Source organism: Notechis scutatus, chromosome 2 (genome assembly GCF_049901735.1).
Source record: "Notechis scutatus isolate UNSWTSFEM ecotype Mainland chromosome 2, rNotScu1.2, whole genome shotgun sequence".
Classification (NCBI taxonomy): Eukaryota; Metazoa; Chordata; class Lepidosauria; order Squamata; family Elapidae; genus Notechis; species Notechis scutatus.
Window position 1 is genome coordinate 197,894,625 of NC_142010.1, and position 25,518 is coordinate 197,920,142.

General features: G+C 36.4%; 1 protein-coding gene across 4 annotated transcripts in view; it reads left to right on the forward strand.

Moving 5' to 3' along the window:
- Positions 1–25,518, forward strand: part of RFX3 (regulatory factor X3) — a 176,116-nt gene that overhangs the window by 116,125 nt on the left and 34,473 nt on the right. For 3 of the 4 annotated variants that reach the window (XM_087957766.1, XM_026671675.2, XM_087957765.1), the window contains exons 5-7: positions 8,139–8,213; positions 16,359–16,540; positions 20,009–20,128. In XM_087957766.1, the coding sequence (XP_087813892.1) occupies positions 8,139–8,213; positions 16,359–16,540; positions 20,009–20,128 (377 nt within the window). The remainder of the gene's footprint in view (positions 1–8,138; positions 8,214–16,358; positions 16,541–20,008; positions 20,129–25,518) is intronic. The other variant, XM_087957767.1, reaches the window with a different exon arrangement.

Genomic DNA, 25,518 nt, shown 5'->3' on the forward strand with positions numbered 1-25,518 from the left:
AGCCTACCACCCCAAAATACAATTCACCATGGAAACAGAAGCTAACAATCAACTTCCCTTCCTAGATGTCTTGGTATACAAAAAATCCAATGGCTCCCTAGGACACACCATCTACCAGAAGAAAACACATACAAACGGTTATCTACACGCACTCTCACACCACCACCCAGCACAGATCAATTCCGTAGCCGAGACACTCATCTCCAGAACAAAATGCTTAGCCGACGAACAACACCTAAAAACCGAACTACACACCCTCACCAACGTACTAACAGCCAATGGATTCCAAAGAAAGAAGATTACCCACCTAATCCAAAAAGAAACCCCAACCAAAATCCAAGACAGAGAACAAGAGAACGGCAAAGCCCTCCTCCCATACATAAAAGGCACTACAGACAAAATCAGCAAGATCCTCCAAAAACACAACATTAAAACAGCATTCTGCACAAACAGAAAAATATCCACCATCCTAAGAAACCTTAAAGACAAAATCAAGTTAGAAAACCAAGGAGTATACGAAATCCCTTGCACCGCCTGCCCCACCACATACATTGGACAAACTAACAGAAGAATAAGTGCACGCATTGAAGAACATAAGAACTCAACCAAAAAAGAAGAACCGACCTCTTCCCTAGTCCAACACCTCAAAGCCACAGGACATGAGATTGACTTTAAAAATACCAGAACTATCGCCAAAACCGAACACTTCAACAGCAGAATAATCAGAGAAGCCATAGAGATAGAAAAACGCCCACACAGCATGAATAAACGAGATGACACCTCCCGCCCACCAGCCATTTGGAAACCCGCCCTCATGAACAGATGAGTACCCAACATGAAGAATGACACCAGACCCACACCCATGAAGGCCACACAAGATGCCACCACCACACTTCCATGTAGAAAGCAGACTCACACCCACACAGAAGATGAGACACGACCACGGACCAGAAGCCGCACTGCAGCTGCATCACTACCCACTTCAAACCCCTCCGAGCCATACATGAAGCGAACTGACACCCACCATGAAGATGCAGCACAACCACGAACTCGAAGCCAAACAGCAGGATCACAGCTCACCAGCTCAAATCCCCCAGCAACTAAGACTAACCTGAGCACAACCAAGCCCCCACCTGAACAGAACACGCCTCCAGCCAATCAGAACACGGCCAACCCCTCAACCAATCAGAACACAGCCAAACCCCCAACCAATGAGAACACACCCCCACCCAATCAGAACACAGCCAAGCCCCCACCCAATCAAGTCACACCCCCACTGGCAGTTAAAGGGAAGAAGCAGCTGCAGGCTCACATCGCTCTGAGAAGCACAGAGCCGAAGACACAAGCCTGAAGATGATGAATGAGACTTCATCGAAACGTTGCCTAGATACTTCCAATCTTACGTGGGAGAAAACCCGAATAACCAAAGATCAAAGATCCATACACACACACACACACACACACACACACACACACACACACAAATAAATAAATAAATAAATACTTGCTTAATCATAAGTTAGCAAGTACATCTCTAGGCCCTAATCAGCAGCAGATAAGATTGAATTGATGGATGCTGAAATAAAATACACCGAAGAAAGCAAACAGCCATTAAAAAAATCTAAGCGTCAGCCGTTTTGGGAAGGGAGCTGGTTCAGAGAAAATTGCAGCATGAACTTCCTATGTTGTTTTCACCTACAAAGTTTATTCATTCTGTCTTAACTTAATATTAATTTGTTGAGAAAACCTGATCATTCTTCCCTGATATTTTTGTGGTATCTATAATAACCACTCTCAACTAAGGCTTTGTGACTGTGAGGGAATAGAATATTGTCTTCACATCAAGAAATTTGCTTTCAAATGTAATCAATTTAATGTAGAATAAACTACAAATACGTATGCTAGATTTTGTGCTTTTAAAAAATGAAATCACAAATTGAGCTCCGTTTACCTAAATGTTAACTTACATTTTAATGTAAAACAGGTTTTTTACAGTAAGAACCTGTTTAACCTACAATAAGAACCTATTTAAGCATGGTATTTCTATAAGAATTTAAGCTTTTAAAAAAAATCTCATGAATTTAGCAATGATGTGATACAAGAGAGCAGGGAGAAAAACGGAAACAAATAAATTCTGCTATAATTCTTTACTTATTCTTTACAGTTAATGACTTTTTGGAATAATCACTGGGGGATACTATTATGAGTCAGATCATATGTCTTATCTGTCCTTAGAAGATCTTATTGCATTGGTAGTGGATTTCCAACCATGTAGGCAGCGGTCTCTATGACTTGATGCAACTGTAGATGACAAGAATTGCATTTTGGATTTTAATGTCCAGTGCATGTGCGCTACCATACAAATGCAGTCTCTTTCCATCTTAGATCTTGCTTTCTGGTAGTGAAAGTGAAGAAGCCAATCCACACTCTCAACTGAGATGATGGAGAACAACTCTATTGTTGTTATTAATTTATGCGGTCATTTTTTCATTTCTTCCAAAAATGATAATTTTGGAAAAAGAGAAATCAAATATTTATTCATATTCTAAAACTCATCCCCCTGGTTCTTTTTCTATCTAGTGTCTAGGTTTGGAAAGGAAGTCTAGAACAAAAGTTTTTCAAACTTTAAGAATATTAATTTCTTATTATTTTACTACAGCTGTACCTTAATCTGATTGTATTTTAGGTGTACTCTGATCTAAGTCCATTTTTTTTCATTCATTTATTCTTGAAGATTAACGATAATAAGACCAGGATTCTTCCTTTGTAATTATGCCTGGGGTTAGAAATAAATCTTTGTTATGTCACCATTTGGGGAAGGGGGAGAGAGAAAGCCAAATGAAATGAGTGCTTCATTTTGATTTCCTTTTTCTTGATGAGAATAGTAGAGGAAGGAAAGCAATGTCAGTGGTAAGCTGAAAATCTTAGAAGATTTCTCAGGAGTGCTGTGATTTTGAAGTAAGATCTATGTCCCACTTCTCCAGTGAGGAACTTGAACAAGAATATTATACAATCACTTCCCTATCTCAAAGAGGATCAGCTAGGACTATACAGGATGATATTCTATGTCATTTCCCCATTCCTTCATCTATAGCTGAGACTTTGTGAGCTTGCTTGGATCACAGAGTTCCAAATGCAACGACAGAATGTGATACCACCTGAAATTGAGGAAGACCCGGTTTTTAAGACCCGGCCTACATGTTTCTGTAAGCTGTAGGTTGAAAATGCAGGAAGAGAGAAGAAATTCCAAGAATCCTTGCTTAAAGCTGGCAGAATATGCAGGGGAATGGTTAGAATAGATGAAACCATTACTTGTCACCTTTCCACATAATCCAGGATTTTTCACATTACAGCTAGTCCCTGACTTACGACCACACTTGAGCCTAAATTTTCTATTGCTAACCAAGATTTGTTAAGTGAGTTTTGTCCCATTTTATGATCTTTCTTGCCACAGTTGTTAAGTGAAGGGCAATCGTTAAATTGGTAACACGAATGTTAAATGAATGTGGCTTCTTTATTGACTTTGCTGGTCAGAAAGTCCCTGGGACTACATGCCAGTTCTAAGCACCTGAATTTTGATCATGTGACCATGGGGATGCTGCAATGGTTGTAAGTGGGAAAACTGGTTATAAGTCAGTTTTTCCAGTGCCAATATAACTTTGAACGGTCACTAAACAATGGTTATAAGTCAAAGACTATCTACCTCAGTAGTGTGAGAAAGATGCTTAGATATAAATACTGCAGTTCTTTCCAGTGATATGAGCTAATGTGTGACATTTTTAAAGCAATCCAGAATTGAATTTTGCAGTCTATTTTGGCCTATTTATTTCCAACTTGGGAGTAGTTGGGCGGAGAGATTTTTTTTTAATGTCAAACATATACCCCCTGCTACACACACTTCCCAATTTCCATTTTGCTGGCCACACTGGCAGGGCTTTTGACAATGCAACATCTCTTTCTCATTTCCTCCTTCCCCTTTGTCCTCTATCACCACACTTTTCTGTCAATCCTTTTCTCCCTTAAATCAGATTAATGTTCTTTCTATCCACCCTTAGAATATAACATAGCATCCTTTGTGAATATTTTAGAAAAAAAATAATTTAAACTTTCTGAATTTGATAATCATGAAGATACTCCGAAAAAAGTGGCTAAGAGACTGGTGTTCAGTGATAGGAATTGAGGCATTAAAAAGTGGGTCATTCACTATTTATTTGCATAAACTTTTAATACATTGTTACCTAGAGTTTTTCCAAAAAGCCTAAGGCAGTAATCTAACTAGTGAATGGCAACTGCAGGAATACCTAATGCTAGTATAACAGTCTAGTATAACAGTCACATTTTACTTTGTTACATTCAAAGGTAAATTTATAAATTAAAATAATTGTGGCTATGCTGTAATTTATTGAAGCGTTAATTTTGGAAATCACAAAAATAGTGTATGCAACTTGAAAGAAACCTTGTGACTATCTTGACACTGAATGCTTAAATATCAGGAATTCAGGTTTGATTGCATATATGTAAGTTTACAGCCATGAATTTGGATAATTCTTCAACAAATCTCTAACCTTGCTGAAAGCCTCCTTCTGACAAGTTTCATAGGATTAGAATATGTGGATTCATGTACAAAAAAATTAAAATAATGTTTTTGATATATTGCTTTGTAATAAAATAATAAAATATAAATCATTAAGGCTACATATGATTATAAAATATAAAAAACACACAAGAAAGCGTAATATAAATTCATATAACTTATTTCCCCAAAGGATTTTGATTATGATAGTAAAGTCTAATAGAACTATACTTAAAGAAAATAAAAATGAGTAGAAAAGTGCAAGAAGGAAGAAAGTAAAATATGCTAAAAGAAAAAATAAATATAAAGAAATTATTTTCAATATTTATCACAACTATAAAGACATTTAGTCTTAATTTACCCCCCTCTAAGGTTGCAAACATTTATCTCTTAAACCCTATCCTATCTGTTACCTATTAACAAATGCATAAACACTATCTTTTCAGTCTTATGTCAGCAAAGTGCAGAAAGGATACCCAGAAGTATCAATATATCTTGTTTTAACCTTCATCAAATAAACCAACTTTATATAACTACCTGTTAATAGCCTGACTCTTTAATTCCTTCAAATATTGTTGTATGCTTTGATTTCTCTTAATTTCTTTTTGTTCCATCACACAAAGTTTTTGTAAATCCAACAGGTCACTCTCTTGGTTTGTCCTTTGTATTTCCTCTTTAAATTTTGAAACATCAGCCAGTTTTTTTTGTAAATCTAGTGAAACATCCTTTTCTAAAGTATTCTCTTAGCCTGTCAATTTTAAATCCATTTTTGATACCATCTCTGTCTTGTCAGGTGAAATTTGTTCTACAGCTGTCATTTCTTTAATAAGGTCTTTTGGACATAGTCTATCCATAGAAGCAGATATCTTTACTGACATTGTTGATTTTGTGGCTACTATTTTCTGCTTTTCTATAGAGTCCTTCAATATTTTCATTGTTATAACATTTTGCAATATTCTACAGACTTGTAAATCTTTCATCTATCTAAAGATATCCATTCCTCTAATGTCCATTTTTTGAAATCATTATCTTTATTTTGTCTTGCAAAAGCCAAAACAATCTATTTCCCATGAAAATTGTTATTTATAACTAGTGCCAATTTTTTATTGCACAAGTTACAATATTCCATTTTTTTCCCCTGGAAGTAGTTAACCAGCAATTTCTGAAAGACATTAGAAAGTAAGATTTGCAAACATAGTGTCATTTAAAAGTCTTCACTGCAGCTGCAAGCAAGATACTAATCCCATCATCTCCGGACTGCTCTACAGTCTCCTCATGGGGAGCAAATGTCCAGAACACATGTGGGTGATCTTTGTCCTCTCTTTATCTGGAGAGGTTCCAAGGAACCGATCTATCACAGGTTTCTTGGTTTTTGTCATAGTTATTGGCTTTGCTTTCAAAGAACTATCTTCAATGTGCTGTACTTCTCCCAGAGGTTCTTCCACAGTGAACTTTGGAAACTCAGTGCTCTCAACTTGCATAGCAAAAATTTTTATAGGTATAAAGTATATTGGTATAAATTGGGAAAAGATAATGCCTGAAAGCAATTTAAGGTGTCTGTGTATGTATTTGATTAAATTGCATTCATGCAATAGTTTCACATAGTAGATTTAATTGACCATACCTTAATTCAGCCAATTATACCCAACATTGCATTTTCATTCTTAATATTATTAGTATGGGATTTATAGACATATATAGTGTACATATTCTTTGAAGTGTTTTAGGCAACAGGTCATATGCTTTATTTTGGTAATGGGAGAAGGGGTACCTAGATCTTTGAATATAGAATGTAAGGAAATTTGCCCAATTACATGAAAGTATAATGGAAATTGGGTTCATTGTTTCCCAGATCAAATCTGAAGTGTATTATAGCAAGATCAGAACCTTTCTGCCTTTTCGATACCTTATTAGATAACTCTAATACTCTAAATACTCTAAATAGGATTGCCACTGAAAAGGTTTAGCTGTGATTCAAAGAGCAGCTGATTTTTACCTTTGAAACCCTGAAATATCAGGAGCCACAATAACAAATACTTTGCTCTATTATGATCCTGTAAATATGTTGGGGTATTTATTGAATGCCCCATACTCCACTGCTAGAAGTAGTATAAATAGCTTCATGCCTGACCATATTTTCTGCATCCTCCCAATTGGTTTTAAGAGATTCTGTTTTGGGATTTTATCTTTTTTTTCCATTTTCCATTTTTTTGTTTTAACATGGCCACCATATTTTGAGAAAACAGTTTAAAATATTGGTAGAATTTTATATCCACTTATATTATTAATTACTTTGGAAACACTAAATTTTAGAGCTGATTACTACATATTAAGATATGTGGGGTTTCTTCAAGAATACATTATTAAAGTTTATCAATTCGATATATAAATCAGTAGTTCAATGGTACAGCGTATGTTTCTCATGCATTAATATCCAAATGTTAACCCTTGACATCTCCATTTTTTAAAAAATCTATTAAATTCAGAGTTTGCTATCCAGAAAGCAATGCTCTGATACCCTAAGCAATCTCATTGGGGGAAAAAAGCATTCAATAAAAGATATTGTTTTCTTTATTTTGTGGAACTCCAATCCCCAGTTATTAGTTAATTTCAGTACTGCTTTTTCTTTTACTCTGAATCAAGACAGTAGCTTCTTTTGTTTTCTCTCTTAAAGATTTAAAAGAAAATGAAATTTTATTTCAATTTAAAATTTTACTTTATAATATGTTTGATATAACAGAACCATTATATTATGCTGTATAGAAACCTTTTTTATTAAATGGACTTTAGATATAATCAATCTATGGAAAGACATCACTTTAAGGCTAGGATCCAAATGTCCTCTATTCTTGTAGCTGATATTCATATGTTTTGTTAATATGCTGCTTAATATGCTGTATTTAAAAGCACAAAGTATGTTTTTTTTCAACTGACCAGTGGGGATTGTTAATGGGGATTTTTGTAGCAAAATATTATAGGTTGAGATTTGAATTCATTTTTTAAATAAACTGTATTCTAAAAAGGCCGGAATATTTCCTCTCCCTCAATAGCTAACAACGTAATGTTAATTAAAACTCCTTATTTACTATTTTTAAAAATAATGGCAAGAGGTGCTGAGTGCATATTGTCTATAAGTTAACTTTTATAGCTTATTCTTGTGCATATTTAGATAGCATGAGTCCTGCTGAAATCAAGCGTCTTAGGCTGAAGTATTTCACATTCTCTGCATATCTATTTCCAGGATATTTATCTATTTATATGGGTTGCATACTATGCTCTCAATTCTCAGGTGCTTGCATTGTGGATTAGCAAAAAATCATAACTTCCTCTCTTTTTCCTGAATTGGAAGTTGGGGATAAAGGGGTTCTTTCTTGAGAATTTTATAGAAAATCTGATACAAAATTTTCTAGTGTAAATATTTGGCATTATGCCTGTGATCAATTAAAATATCTGCTTTGAACTAGGGTTTTTTTTTTGTGAACTGGGGCAATCTATCAACATTTCTATAGTTATCTTTTATTACTATCTTGTCTTGAGCCCTTTTTTTAATGACATCTATTATCAGATTGAAATGGCGATTGAGACACTGCAAAAGTCTGATGGTCTGTCCACTCACAGAAGCTCTCTTCTCAACAGCCATGTAAGTTGCCTCTTCTTCATGTAAGCTAATCCTTTGCTTATTCTGCATGCTTTGCTTGCCTTCTAAATGCTTGTTTTGTTTTGTCACCCTCCCCTAGCTTCTGTGTTTTCTTTTCCCCTTTTGAACTTTCATAGCAGCTTTTTTTTTTCATGCAAGATTTTTAGTGCACAAAATTATTTGATTTCTCTGCTCTTAGAAGGCTGCTTTTAAGTTTCCTGAGTCACTAAAAGCAATTCAGAAGTAATGGTCAGAACACACCGAAGTTAATATGGTCTTCATGTTATTGTCAAACATGATAGGAATTGTATCACAAACTCTCATAATTCTGATGAAATACAGTTTAAGTTACATGAAAGCAAAACCTGGCCCATTCAACTGTATTGTATTGTAGTAAGACAAGGAAATAGATAAAATAGCTAACCAAATATTGGTTTAGTTTTGGCCCCCATCCAGTTTGGCCCACTGAATCCCTGTGGGTGTTTTTTTTTTAACTATATAAGTTGCTTTTTAATTTGTGTACAGAAAAATGGAGAAAACAATTTCAGTATGAACAAATTTCTACCTTTTCAATATTTATGTGCAGTATTTGACAGGGGTTCTAGAGCCAAGTACAAATGCTGCATAAAACAAGTATGCCTGTGTGAAACAACCAAGATTTGCTTTGATGAACTGAAGAGTCTATCAAGATTCAGAGGCTGAATATTTCCAACAAATAATGTTGGAAAAGTTTCCTCCTAACCTTCTCTACCAATCCAGGTCAAAGTGCTTTCGGGCTTCATAGCTTCAAAACTACGATTCATTGAAATCACTCAGTCTGGCAGATTTTCAATGTACCTACCAGTAGTAGGTGGCTTTACACTATGTTTCAGGTTGTCTTATTGACCAAACACCTGATAGAGGTGAGCCAGCAGTGTCATCTAGGTCCCATTGGCCAGAATGCTTGGCCATTGTATTATGGAGGAGATGAGCTGTCAGAATTGATGGGCAAATCTCCTGGCTGAAGAAGACATGGTGGCCGAAAATTTGACCAGTTAATGCTGGTGGGAAGCAAAACATCACTCCATTTGCTTGCATGCTTTGCAATAGACTAATGAGGTAATTGGTAGCAGGCATAGTAGCACCTCTAGTCATTTCTGGGGTTGCTGAGTGGGAATTCTGACACTGGTTGCTGGATTTTCTTCCTCAGCCTCTTAAAGACTCCTCAGTGCCACAGAGAATATTCCTTTCAGCCTTTTTTTTTTAAAAAAAACCTGTGAATTCTGCAGCGAAAGGCTGTGAGAGATATTCAGAAGAAGACCAAGTCCCTGCACTTCAGTATTAGGAAGAAAAGGGTCTCTCCCTTTGGAAATCATATTTTATGAGGGTGCATCACTCAAAGCTTCACTGAAGCAAAGCATTCCTTCGAGGATTCATTAGCCTTTCTATAGAGTATCATATAAGGAGCAGTATAGTTATCTCTTTTGACAGACAGACAGATAGTATTTGACAAAATGATACCAAAAGCAATTTTGATTGGATCACTGTAGGTCTAAATGTTAGGTTCCATCCACTGATTCTATTGAGCCTACAGTAAGCTGGGCCAAATTTTAATTAATTAATTAATTGGCTGACAACAACATAGCTTTGCTTTAATCTTCCTTCACAGAAAAATACAGCAAGAGGTTTGGTTGGTGCCCTGGAGCACTTTAATAATTTCAAGTAGATGTTCTCAATTAGTTTTTGGCATTTTAGGCACGCTTACTATTTGCTTATTAAATGTTACACTGGAAAGTCAGTTGCCTTATTTTCTAGTCATTGCAAGTTAGTGTAATAATTTATATTGTTTAGATATGGAATCTATAACACTTCTCTATTTGAAAAACAATTTACACAATATTTATTTTTAGTTATATAATTAGATATATAATTAATTCTTTAACTTTCATTGAATATTAATGTACAAGTAATCCCTGACTTATAACCATAATTGACTCCAAATTTCTGTTGCTAAGCAGAACAGTTGTTAAGTGAATTTTGTCCCATTATATGGCTTTTTGTGAAGTGATTCTGCCTTCCCCCACTGACTTTGCTTGTTGGAAACCGCTTGAGAATGGGGATCATCTCATCCTGGGCAATGCAGCTGTCATAAGTACAGAAAGTTGCTAGGTGCCTGAATTTTGATCATGTGACCTTGGGGATGCTGCAACAGTTATAAGTGTGAAAAACGGTCATAAGTTACTTTTTACACTTTCATTGTAACATCTAATGGTCACTGAATGGATATAAATCAAGAACCACCTGTCTTTATTATTATTTTTAATTAGTAATATTTGTAACAAAAACTGCATCATAAAACTGTGATACTGTAATACTGTGATTTTTGTTTACTTTGTAAACTTAAACATAATTTAAAAATAGAATGTGTTTATACCCAAGTTGGATGACCATAATAAATTGAGGGGAAAAGTTTAAAAGAATACTAGAATCAATTTCAGAGTTGGAAAAGGAGGGAGGAAGAGAGCCCAATGCACTTCTGAGGGAAGCATGTTGTGTGATGCAAGGGCCACTACGGAAAAAGTCTGCCATCTAGTCCATACCCAACATACGTCTTGTGGGGAAGAGAGCTATCTTTTCTAAATGAACTTGTTGCTGTGATATGTATTTCACCCTGGAGCATTAGATTATGATTTAGAGAACATGAGCACTAAAGAGATAAACAGCAGCTGCACTGACTAGAGTTACATTTCATAAAACATTTTAGATTTAAATTGAATTTTTGTACTGTGCTATTCTGTTGTGTACATTTTCCTGAGAATTAAGATGAAAAACTAACATTCGGAATTAGTAGAAAGGAAAGTATCTTTATTGATTATAAATATTTCACTTAATATCAGCCCTTGTATAAAATAGTTGTAGATTTGTTTTGGAACAGAATTTCACAATAATGAATCATGCAATTAATTTACAGTTTTGGAATATGTGCCAGTAGCAAAACCTTAAGTGACTTATTAAGACCTATATTATGTTTGTATTTAGTTCCTAAAATTATTGTTAATAATTGGTCTTTTTGTGAGTTTTTAAATTTATTTCCATTCCTTATTTGTGTCACCTGAGTTACAGTAGGATACAACTGAGCAAGAAAATTCTGATTGGCTACAATGCTAATGGTAATAATAAATTAATTCTGCATCAACCTCTGCCAGTTATTTGTTTCTTGCTTGAGATTATTCAAACCCTATTTGCTCAGATATAGCTTACCAAAGTTATATCACAACATGAGTTTTTCTTTCAGCGGTCTCCCAGGCAAGGGAAATTTTGAAACAGAGTCCTAGATAGCAGTGCTCAAATTGACATGGAGTTAATGGCCAAAAATAGATTTTAAAATTAATTGTCCAAGAACAAATTTGTAACTTGAAAAATGCTTGTCAATGAGTTTGAAACAATCTTTAAGAAGGGCCTATTCTAGAGAAAGATTTGCGTTGTTGGATTCCAGGGCCAAATATGGACACTTCCACTATTTGCTATATCATGAGAGTACACTACCCAAGCCATTGAAAATACTGCTCATGTTTTGTTTGACTGCCCCTCCCTTAGGCTTTGGTATTTATCATTCCCAATGGAAAGCCCACCTACCTAGGCTCTCATTATATATTATAAGCAGAATTGCTAAATTTATAATTAAGTCCGTTGAATTAAGAACTCGATACATTGAATAAATGGGGGTACTCTCTAAGTGCAATACTGACTCTTGATGTTACCACATGTATTTTATCACTGCATTTTATTTTATCTACTTTATCCTGGAATCAGATCATATACTTTAATTTCATTTTACTCATATGGTCGTAAGACTAATCTATTAATAAACTGTTGCTATTGCTATTTCTCCAGACCTGCATCCATTATAATTATGTGATAGAGCAGCTGTTTGTTAAATTCTTGATGTGTTGTTTCAAATGTGGAATTACATTAATTAATTACATTAATTGTTACTACCTTAAAATACTGTGCTGCTTGTGATAGAACTTCTTGCTGTTTAATCTAGTGCAGAAGATCCTTTGTCAGTGAAATCTGTAAGCAACATTCTTAAGAAGATTCCTTGACTATGCTGTGTCAGTCATAGCTATGGCAAGTGACATAGATTTAGAATTAATTAAAGATGGATCATCTATCTGGGAAAGCAGCTGTTTAGGCTGGGAAGTTAAGCAGGGGTACCTCTAGCTAATCTGAAACTGGAGACCACCAAGGAATTAGCAATAGCACTTAGACTTATATACCACTTCACAGTGTTTTACAGCCATCTCTAAACGGTTGACAGAGTATATTGCCCCCAACAATCTGGGTCCTCATTTTACTAACCTCAGAAGGACAGAAGGCCAAGTCAACCTTGAGCCGGTGAGAATCAAACTGCCAAACTGTTGGCAATCAACAGTCAGCAGAATTAGCCTGCAATACTGCATTCTAACCACTGCGCCACCAAGGCTCTTAACTAGGATTCCAGGCTTGATTGAGAAAAGTCAGAAAATATACCCTAAAAGAAACCAGTGGCAAACTTATTTCGGTATCATAGCCAAAAAGTCTATACAGACAAGTTTGCCAGGAAGGTACCAGAAAGTAGGCGAAGGCTTTATTTTTCATGATCCTTCTAGGATGAAAAAAAAAGTGACATGCATAATTTGTCTTTTGTCATTATTAATCAGTATTTACCAGACAGACACACTCATCAAGCTATTGCATTTCAGCATAAGCAAGGTTATGCAAAACACAGAAAGTAAGTGATTTCATTTTGGCACAAACAGGAAGAACATAGATACTTTAATCCATTCTGGTTAATTTTAATGAATTATGTGCATTAAACTAGGATATTCTCGATTTCTGATTTGAGATGTGCATATTCAATTTGTTAGTGTATTTAATAGAAGACAACAGTTATGATTTCCCTTCCTCCATATCAGCATTCTGATAGCAATTAGAGATCAGATTCTCTGATCAGCTATACAGAGAATGAAAAGGTCAGTAACAGTGAATGTGAGAGACAAAAAAGACTGGTGTTTAGTTGCAGAGGGAAAGATATGGAAAAGAGCTTGCTGAATTGTGGTGTGGAAGTAAATAATTTTTCTTATCAACTGTAAGCTCGGTCGGTAATTGTCAACTGTTGGTAATAGCTGCTCTTGCAAAATTACAATTAAGGTTTAGTTGGTATGCAGTATAATCAAAGTTTTAAGCTTGTCAGTGTAGCGTTGCTCACATTCCTAAAACTGTTAGTATTTCGAAAGATACCAGTGAGATTGTTTATAATAATTTTAAGTAAGCAAACAAAATCACATGTTTGTATGTTTTAATACTATTGTCAATTACAATAAAGCTAACGGGATGTATATTGGCACCTTCAGATTATTCACTATAAACTTCATTTTCACTGTCGAAAACTATTCTTGTTTTGTGTAGGAAACTCCATACTGCTGGGTTATTAGAGAGAGCAGTTGAGAAACCTAGAGGTGGTTTATCTCTGCTAAAGATGATCTGCAATAAGCAGGTTGACTATACAACGGCAAATAGCACCCATTATTCTGTTCCACTGACTTAATTAAAGTGGTGCTTTTATAGCAGCATGGGGGAAAGGTGCCCAGCATGCTAAGTCAGAAATGGAACTCCTTTCAATCCACCTTTCTAATTTTAACATGTGACTGTTTTTATTAGCTGTTTTTATCTCCCTGATCTTGAATACACTGATTTCCACATAAAGTTTTCATTATAGTTGCCAGAATTTTTACCAGGCCTGATGTACAGGTTGTCTTTGACTTACGACCACAATTGAAACCAAGATCTTGGTTGTTGAGTGAAGTGGTCATTAAGCAAGATGTCATATGACTGCTCTGCTCATCAAACATAATCCTGGCACTCCTAGTTGAGGTCATTAAGCAACCCCGCAGGTCATTAAATGGGCTAAATCCAAGGTAAGGAGTATAGGGTGCCACGTGAGGGGTGGGGAAGACCATTGAAAATTCTCCCTGCCGAAATCCATACAGGATTTTTCAGCCCCTGAATAGACACTGTCAGACAGCACCCTGCACTCCTTTCTTTACCACACTGCCTCTCCCTGCAGGAACTGGAAATCCTTCCTGCTGAAATCCAAATCTCCCTCAGGATTTGAGCTCCATTTCTGCACCCCACCCAAAAAATTCAGCTTCCTTCTATGTGGATGATGTCATCGTGTGCATAACATCACACGATCACATGGCGCTTGGTAACTGGTCATAGAGGTGAACAGGTTGCCAAACACCCAGATCACAATCATGTAACCATAGGAACAGTGGCACAACATTTTACAACAGCTGGAAGTGTTTATGGGCTGTCATATGTCAAAGCTCGTTATGATGGGCTTTTCAAGGTCATCATAATTCCTGACCATCATTAAGAAAAATAAAAGCATCAGCAATAACACTTAGACTTATATAACACTTCACTGTGCTTTATAACCCCCTTTAAGCGGTTTACAGAGTCCAAGATTACCTGTACTTAATAACCTGAATCATTTCACTGTGTGTATAATTCTACTGGCAGTTTGATTTTTTTAGAGTTTTCAATATTTGCATTATTTTTTTCTATAACGGCCAGGAACATATGCATTAGTGACACTTTAACAAGTGTCAAGATTGTTAGGGAGAGACCCTTAATTGCTTTGGGGAGTTTTTACATTCAGAATTATCTGATGACCAGAGTAAATTAACAGCCCTACTTCATCACTAAAGGCAATGCAAATTCCATTGCTTTATATACAGTAATTCACTTTTCCAAGGGACCTAGCAGAGATGGGTGCTGCTTATACATCAGATTGCTTGGAGTTTTATAATAAATTCATGGCTATATTTAGTTTCCCCAGCTTTAATGTACAGTAAGCAGGAAACGTTGTTGAAGAATAAAAAAAAGTCTTGTATAGCATCATCAGTATTAAAAACCCAAGATTAGATATATATTGTTTTTCCTCTGCTGCTACTGGGAGTAGAGAAATGAACGTACATATTATTCCATGATGCTGCTGGCAAAGGAACTTTTAGAAGGAACTTTTAGAAATAACAACAGCAGCAACAATTAATACTACCTCTAAGCTTTCTATTGCATCTGTGCATGATTTACTGAGATGTCACCTTATTCTGGCTATGTTGCTACAAAATGTGTTATTTTTCCTTGTCTCTTTTGATACTGTGATTAAATGATTCAGTCACACTCCAAACAGAGATGCATCAGAACCACCTGTTGTCAGCTGAATCTTTACAATAATTCTGCAGAGTCAAGTGAAAGAGGGGGTGCTATTTGAAGACATGCCATTTTTACTTTTCTGTAAAAATGGCATGTTTTTTCTGTTTTGGGAAATTTAGATTTTTGCTTAATCAAGGAACTCTAACCCTTTCTAAATGGTTCCATTTCATTAAAGCTAAAGCACAGCTAAAGAGCTATTAAACAAGATGTTTTGTGCTCTCTCATGATAAAGGTGGCCTATTTTATAAGTTATGGAATTGAGTCCTGTGCTTTCTCCATTGATAAATGAACTCTGTTCCATGTATATCACAAGTATGTAAAATATACGGCTTAACAAGCAATTATTAACATTAAACATAGATCTGCCTTGTTTCACATGTGAAATAAACAAAACCGTTGAGAGAAATAGCTTACAGGGCCAAATGAAATTTTCAGAGAAATTAACAAATCTGTAAGGGCAGATTTTGCTCTTTAACAAAGCAATATAATTATTATTCCAGTAAAAATGTGCAAGAACCTTAAAATTGCTAGTCCCACAATCCATAGACTTTATTCACTTCATAAATATTATTCCTTCTTGGCTTGTATAAACTACCCTCAGTATTGCTCACATTTTCTCAAGAGCTAACACTTTTTTCTCCAAGTATATATTATTTCACTTTAAATGAAATTGCAGTTCTTTTGTTGAAGTATTTAGTGTTGCCTGGGGTCAGAAGTGGATTCTGCTTTCCCCCCCATTATCTGTAAAGTTATAATGGAGTAATACACTACGCTTGAGAGAATTATCATGGAATTGGAAAAGGGGGGCTAGTTCAGACAATGACTATTATTTAATCTCTAATGAAGCCTCTTAATTGTTCTTTGAACTTGTCTTATTTTTTTTTCTTTGTCCCTAAATTGAAATAGCTTCAATGGCTTTTAGACAACTATGAAACAGCAGAAGGGGTGAGCCTTCCCAGAAGCACTCTCTACAACCATTACCTGAGACACTGTCAGGAGCATAAATTGGACCCTGTCAATGCTGCTTCTTTTGGAAAACTCATACGGTCAATTTTCATGGGCCTACGGACCAGAAGATTGGGAACCAGGTTGGTGTAAGAAAATCAAGGCTTGGGGTATAAGTACTTTCATCTAAGAGCAACTGTAATGCATCCGAGGCTAACATTAACATGTAAAAGAAATCTCATTAGGTCAAGTCAAAGTCTGATCAACAAATCGCAAAGCCTTTTCCCACTATAATTTGAGGAAATGGTATTTATGGCATTGAGTCTTCAAGTGCAGTAAAGTCACTTAGGGAATAGTTGTCATTGATAGCTATATGCTACATGCATTTGTTTTTGGACAGACTTTTAAAAAAATTAGTGTAAAAAAATTATTGTGTAAAAATATATTTCTTTTTAGTTGTCTTGACTGTTTTCGCATATTGTTTTAGTGTGTAATTCAGACGAGTAATATGAGAAAGAGAGAAACATATTGTCCGCATTTTCTACCCTAAGCATACTTTTATTTCCCCTTTTATGACCTTTTTCTAAGCTATAGATGCTATGGTCTTCCGTAGTGTAATACTTTAGACATCTAATTATTTGGGGACTCTTTATGTACTTTTACCAGCTTTCCAACTATTTTATTTTGAGACCTAGTGGCTCAAAATGTGCACAATATACCCAAAGTGTTTGTACTACACAATAGATTCACTTATTGGAAATGTAATTTTCAGTTTCTTTTGTAGTGATTTGTGTCTTAGAATTTATTGCTGCCTGACAGGTTTTTTTAAAAAGTTGACTTAACTGTTCCCCATAACTCAAAGGGGGGATAATTACTGCTAGTTCAAAGCACATTCTTATGTTTTTGAGGCTTGGGTTTTATGCTGCAGTGTAGCTCATGTTACATTTAATTACATTAAACTCCATCTGCTATTTTAAGTTTATTCACCTACTTCAGTCTTTATGAATAATTTGATATAAACAAATTGCAATCTCATTATTTGCTCCTAACTCCAGTGGTCACAAATCCTTGGAGAGCCACTTGTACATGTCTTCCTTTAAAAAACTGGACTATCCACCCCTATTGATTCTTTTAATAATAATGTTCTACCAGTGCATATAGAATAATTGTCTAATTACAGGTAGTCCTAAACCTGCAACCACAATAGAGCCCAAAATTTCTGTTGCTAAGTGAAACATTTGTTAAATGAATTTTGCTCCATTTTACGATCTTTCTTGCCATAGTTTTAAAGTGAATCACTGCAGTTAAGTTAGTAACATTGTTAACAACTTAACATAGTTGTTAAGTGAATCTGGTTTCCTCATGGACTTTGTTAGAGGGCTTCAAAAGACGATCACATGACCCTGGGACACTGCAATTGGCATAAGTACATGCCAGTTGCCAAGCATCCCCATGGGGATGCTGTAATAGTCAAAAGTATGAAAAGTAGTCATAAGTCACATTTTTCAGTGTCATTGTAACTTTGGACCATCCCTAAACAAATGGTTGTAAATTGAGGAGTACCTATAATAGACACATTTTCTGCTGGCCTGCATTAGCTCCTTCCCCTCCTAGGCTGTGCAAGTTGATGTAGCCACATAAATCAGTTTTTGATGGCAATTCCTTATAGCAAACAAAAAGTCTTAAATATCGTAAAGTGGTATTCAATCTTTGCCTCCCTCTAAATCAGGAGTGGGCAACTATGGTGCCTTTACGGCCTGTGGACTTCAATTCCCAGAATTTCTGAGCCAGCCATGCTGACTCAGGAATTCTGGGAGTTGAAGTCCACAGATAATAAAGAGGACATAATTGCCCACCCCTGCTCTAAATGTTTCTGCGCTTGTTAGGGTTAACATGATAGTTTTAGTAGCTACAGAGGTCCAGGCCAGGTTCTAAGGCAAGACAGGACAAGACTGTTTTCTACTTTTAGAGGCTGAGTGCTAATTTTAGGAAGTCATTGCTTTTTGTTACATACTATTTATGAGTCTTCCACTGTATACTATCCAGAATTAGGATTAGTTTATTTTTCATTTTTCATTCAGAAGATCAATTCAGGTGCAACTAGAATAGCGAATGTAAAGAATTCATTCACATCCCAACTCAATTTCCTTCAACAAATATAAACTTTTTTTAAAAAAATGTTTGTCTTATAGTTCTTTTCCATATATCTCGTAAAGTATTTTTCCCACTTCTTTGGAATCTCTTTTGTTTTGGGGGGTAAAACTCATGGTTAAAAAAATATAATTTTTCTAAGAAATTCTTTGGCTATGCTGCCAATTGGTAGTCATACTGATATCTTGGATTTGGTAATATCATCTTGATCTAACTATTTTTTTCAACTCTGCTTCTGTTATTGTGGTTTTAAATAAACTTCGAGCATGATAGAAAGGCTCTAGTGTTGGTGTAGTGTACAGAAATTGGATCATGCAAAAATATACTTGGGAACAGAAACACTGCAGACGTACAAAAACACATTTTCAAGATATACCTGAGCTAGTGGTGATGGACTATCAGAACTGAAGAAGCTTCTTGGATAAGAAACAAAAGGTTTTCAAAGGGGAAAAAAAACAAAGTCCAGTTGCCTTTTGGAAAAAAACACCTTTGGGACAACCATGATCTGGATGATTAAGAATATCCATAGATAGTGACTGACTAGGAAAGAGGATAAGGGCATAGATATGGGGATGGGGCAGATAGATTAAAGAAAACATCAACCCATTGTGTATCAGAGGGCATTGTATCAATTTATCAATTTATGGAGGGTAAATTTATTCATTTGATTCAATTTATTTTGATGCCATCTGACTCCAAATTAACTCTGGACAGCTTGCAGTACAGGAAAAGCTGGATAAAATATAATAGGTTAAAGAAAAATACATCAGAATAAATAAACAAGATGGCAAATCCAGACAACCAACATGCAGAGTTATGCAGCATATTATACACATCCAACAAGTTATTAATAAATGACAAAGTCATAATGGCTATATTCTGAGAGTCAGTTGTAACAGGACAGTAAGCAGGTTAAAAAGTGCTGCCTTCACCTGGGACAATAAATGAGAAAAATATCTTTATATTGACTTCCTATACCATTCAGGTTATGGTTTCTCTGTATATAGTTCTTTGGCTGCTATGGAAACAGGATGCTAAACTTATCTAGTATTGCTTTTCTCATGTTCTCTAAATGTCCCTCTGAGAAGTGAACAAGCTCAATGGTCTCCAGAAACCATGGACTACACTTAAGAGTATGTGAATGGGTTTATGGAATATAGGATTTCAGCATGGCTGGCTAGTTAGAATCCCAAACGGGAGCTTTGTTTGGATGGCTATGAAAGGCCAGCGTATTAGTAACCTAAATAAATCTCAGATTTGTGTGTGCGAGTCTGTGTTCATAGGGTATCTTCTACTTGTTGCCTTTTGTTTTGCTTAGACAGCAGAGTTGGAATACCAGCCATTGCTCTGTGAACTGCCTCCTTTGGAAGCAGCCTTAATGCTAATATAACTCAGGATCTGTGCTATTTCAGCAACATCCCAGTGGTTGTCTATTGATTGTTGGTTGCTTTTTCCCAAAGGGGGAATTCCAAATATCATTACTATGGGATTCGTGTCAAGCCAGACTCTCCTCTTAATCGACTACAAGAGGACATGCAATATATGGCTATGAGACAACAACCCATGCAGCAGAAACAAAGGTAAAGTATTCTTAAAATAAGTCCTTTGCATTCAGTAGGTTTCAATGTTGGTAGGGAGAGGACATTGCAGTATCTGAATTGTATGACAAATAAACTGGAACAACAGGACCAACAATTGTGGACTTTGATAAGTGGAATGTTTTTGATATGTACAGATAGTCCTTGCTTAACTACCTTAATTGGGCTTGGAATTTCCATCAATGAAGCAGTTGTTAAGCAAAATATGACGTGACTGCACTGCTTAGCAACTGCTGGTCCACTGATCCCAGTTGGATTGTTAGGCAAGGACCTCGTACTTCCCCTGCACTGCCACACTTGCCTCCACTGTTCCCCCACCCACCTATCTTCCCTCCTATCTCTGCCCTGTAGGCCATCTTGCCCTGCCTACTTCTGCTGCTTCCAGCTAACTCTAGCCATTTATTTCTGCTGTTGTTGACAAGACATGCTGAGAGGCAGCTGCTGGTCCTTTGCACCTAAGTTAATGAATGGTTGTTAAGTGAGGACTACCCATATTGTAGCAATCGGAACTGGACATGGTATTCCTGGTACAGTCTGACCAATGGAGCAAAGAGTGGTACTAACACTGCCTGTGATTTCGAAACTGCCTCTGTTGATACAGCCCAAAACTATTTTGGGTCTCTTGGCAGTAGTGCCACATTGCTGGCTCATGCTTAATCCAGGCACTTGGATCCTCCTCGCAAGCATTACTGCCCTGTACCTTTGCATCTAATTTTTCCTAAGTGCTTACATTTCTCACCATTGAACAGAGCCTATCTTCAAGGTTTTAGCAATCCTTTCTCCCCAACTTTGTGTATTGTTGCCAAAAAAACAAAACCAAATTACATAGGTAGCCTGTGGCATCACTAAGAGACATGTTTAAATTAAAGGAAATGTTACTGTTTAGGAATTATGTGCCTTGTTTGAAATTAATAATATTAGTCTGACTATCCCTGGTTCTTGGGAAGAACTTGATAGGTGGATAAAAATGCCAAATTCAGTGTAAATATCTGGTTGACTGTGCAACCAACCACAATAATAATATATGACACTATTCTTTCTATAAAAAGAATTTCTTAATATGCTCAGTATTTTATCTTTACAGAATCCTCTCAGCTTAGCAAAAACTTTCATGTGATTATGGGGATTGTTGAGGTATTCCCCATTAGGAGAATGAGTGCACTCAGGGAAACGTAGTGAGAGTGGTGAGGAATAACACCCAACCAGCATACAGATACACTGAATAGTAAAATGTAGGTTTTACTTCCAGTAAACTGGTAAACAAAGTCCAACAAACAGTCCAAATCATACACGGTTAAAGCAGTTAGAATTCAGTCCAGGGATAATCCAAAAACGAAGTCAAGTATCATAAACAGAGTTCAGTAAACAGAGTTGCTAACAGTTGCAAAACTCACAGTAATCCAAGCAGAAAGACGATCAGGCAAAACGGCAAAACAGGAAATGCAAGAAGAAAGAAACCAGGTTTCTGGCTCCATCTTATGGCCGTTGGAGGAACCTCAGCCAGTCACACTTACAGCATTCTCTTAAAGATACAGTATTAAATTAACTATCCTAGTTTATATATTGCCAACCCAACTGTTAGGTGAGTATCATTCCTAACAGGGATTGAACAAGACTGTTTTTAAATGAATATAGAAAGTATTCTACTTTTAGGTTTAGGATACCAATCTAAAAAAAAAAGGTGATTGTTAATCAGAATGTAACTGTGCAACAGTTGCATGAAAAATAAGAATAGCCCTGTTCATTCAGGTCAAAGTTCATCCGGTCCAGCATTCTATTTTGTCCTCAGATTCCTCTAGGTTGATTGCAAGCTGGAGATGTAGATACACTTTTCTCTTGCTACTGTTTCCTTGCTAGAAATATTTCAATGCTCCTTTCCACGAGAATTCCAGAGGCTATTCAAACCCTATGTGAAAAAAGTACTTTTGATTGTTCTAAATCTCCTCCTCAGTTTCATTAGGTGAACCTGATCCCAAGTATTTCAAAAGCAGGAGAAAAAAAATTATATTGCTGTGTTCCATGCTATGCATATTTTTATATCCTCCAATCATATCCTTGCTGATTTGTTCCTCTCAAGCTAAAAAATTCCCCCCACAATCACACTTTTCTCATAAGAAACTACTCAATCATTTGATTGCTCTTTTGCATTTGTTTTATATCTTTTCCAGACACAGATTTATTGTAGCTTTATATGAGCATCACAATGCTGTCAGTTCTATTTTCAATCCCTTTCCAAATGTTTTTGAGCCTGGAATTTTGCCTTTTTCATGGCTGCGACACTCTGAACTGATATTTGCATTGAGCTATCCAGTATGACGGCAAGATCCCCCCTCCCCACATTTAATTAAAATTCAGCTCAAATTGTATCGGTTTATATTTGAAGTCTTTGCTCCAGTGTGCATCACTTGAATTAGAATTGCCATTTGATTAATTAGTGATACAGTTTAAACTAAGAGATCCTTCTGGGGGCCTTTGCCACTCTGACCTCTGCAGATTTGGGTAGCTCATTGCATACTCTTATATCAAGATAATTTATGGACAAATTAAAAAGCCCCGGCCCCAGTACAGATCTTTGACTGGGACTGAACTGTTGGCTGAAAAATTCTGCCCAATTGTTAATCACTTCATCCAGTGAGTTGGCTGCAATTGTATTCTTTCTCTCAAACTGGGCCTTAGAAGGGGAGGATATATTGTGCATATCCTAGTCAACCAGGAAAAAACACACAGGCTCTCCCAGTTAGCCAAATAATCCTCTTAAATGTGTTTTTTGTACAATACAATCGTGACAATTTTGCATATAAAAGTCTATTTCTGTTTGCATGTTCTGGTTATGAGCTCCCAATTATCCTCCTCTTTTTAAGGAATGCTGATTGGGACTCGGTGTTCCTAGGACTTTATTATTATTTTTTACAGCTTATTATTTCAGTTTATTTGTTCTTTTCGGACTGCCACTTTTTTGCTATAATTAAGTGGTGAATACTCGAAAAGCTTCGGTCTATTCTGTGCTCTTTAAGAGGACCATTGATTGCAGTAGCTAGGTTAGTAAATATTTTGTGCTAGAACAAATTAGCCAAAATAGCAAACCCAGCTGTTCTGTACTGTTTTCATTTTCCATGTCTTCATTTTAGCAGGACTGGAAAAAGAATTAGCATTGACAAAGCATTAATTCAGTTTGGGAAAAGGGGCAGACTCTTCTGTTATTTGTCGCAGTGCTGTCTAAAATCCTTTAGAAATAGTAATCTGGGATGTGTTTTAAAATGCACTGTTATAAGCAGTACCCTTTCAACCATATCTTTGAAGCCTCCTGGCTTGCCGTTGCCCTGCTCTGCTCAGTTAGTTTGTTTTTAAATAGAGTCTGTCCTTGGATTTATTTTCAAGTTAATTAATTTGGTGCAAATTTAATTATATATTTTTTCTGTAGTTACTAGTTTGGATCAAAGCTACCATGGGACCATCACAATATAATGATATTGGCCCAAGTACTGTATTTGAGCCTAGTCCCATTTCTGGCTCATCTACCTTCTTTAGCTTAATTACAGGCATTAACTACAGTGGATATCTGCCTCTACCAAAGGAGGTGCCTTTTCTAATGGAGCATCTGACTCTTCTGCCTTCTCCATGTCTGTTTAGTGTGAGCTTTGGTAAGAGGTCTGGTTTCTGCAGCCAGGATGTTGGCTATTCTCCTATGAGCTGCTCAGAGCATCCAGTAGTGGGAGGTGCTTCAGTCTCCGCATTCTCAGGCTGAGCTTGAATTGAGGAATGCTCCTCCTCCTCCACGTGACTCCACCGCAGCGTTCCCCAGTTTTAGCTCAGCCTCGTGCGAGACAGGCAGTGCTTTTACTTGCTCCTTGGCCGAACCAGGACTTCAATTCAAAAGATTCACTTTGAGTTCTCAGCCATTTCTGTGGTTCCTACCACAGCTTTTTCCTAACCCAGCTTTTTATAGATATCTCGCCTTTTTGTTTGATATCCCACCAATTTGTCATAGGTTCTTTTAAGTATAACTCAACTCAAAACAAAAGAGCCAGCACAGTGCAGATCCCTAGACATCCCCCTACACACACACACACACATACACACACAACACACACACACATTCACAAACTATTATAGGCAGTTCTCGATTTACAACTATTCGTTTAGTGACCAAAGTTACAGTGGCATTGCAAAAAGTGATCATCGTGGTCATGTGATCAACATTCAAACACTTGGCAACTGGTATGTATGTATGATGGTTGCAGTGTCCCTGAGTCATGTGATCATCGCCTTTTGCTACCTTCTGACAAGCAAAATCAATAGGGAAACTGGATTCATTTAACAGTCATGTTAATGATTTAACTGTCGTGATTCACTTAACAACTGTGGCAAGAAAAGTCAAAATGAGGCAAAATTCATTTAACAATTGTCTTGCTTAGCAACAGAAATTTTGGACTCAATTGTGGTCGTAAGTCCAGGACTACCTGTATTCACTACTCACCACTACTCCAGTTTTCCCCACTGCTGCTGCTACTTCTTCTCCACCTACTATTTCTTGTGAGTCCTCCTACTCCTTGGGAAAACTGCTAAGAGAAAATTACCTTTCTGGCTGCTTTAGTTTCGCACACAAACACACTATTTCATCCCTCTCCTCCTCTTCCTCCCCCCACCCCCACTTCCACTAATTGTCCTCTTTTAAAACTACTCAGCTTTTATAGCCAATTTTGCTGTGCTGGTTGGCTTAAAGAGACAGGAGGACGGTAGCCCAAATGCAGGGCATTTTCTGGGCAGCCTGCTTTTCTCTCTCTCTCTTTTTCTCTACAACTTTGGATTTTGAAATAATTCATTTAACACGTTGATTTAATTGTCATGTAATAAACTTCTCTTCAAAGAATCTTTTAGAAACTGCTAGGGACAGCTTGTAACATTTGCAGTAAAGCATTTCTAGGAAGGTTGCCATTTTCCATGTTTTAACAAGTAACCGTAGACTTTTGTTAAACAGAAAAAGGTATCTGATTAATCATCTAAATCAGTGGTTCTCAACCTTTTCTTTACCATGCACCCCCTTTAAATAACTTTTGAGGCCACGGTGCACCAAGACTTAACTCAAAATTTAAATGATCACATTTCTTCAAACCTTTGCGGACCCCCTGTGACAACATTGAGGGACCCCCAGGGTTCCATGGACCACAGGTTGAGAACCACTGATCTAAATCATCATCCGGTTATTTTTATTCTGTTTTCTAAAATAAGTGAAGTTAGTAAATACATACTTGTAAAATTAAAAAAAATTAAGCTGAATTTGATGTCAATAGTTTGTGAAGAAACCAAGGTAAAGCACAATAAATTCAGATTTTGCAACAGCCTGGATTGTATGTAGAGTGAAGTTTTTAAAT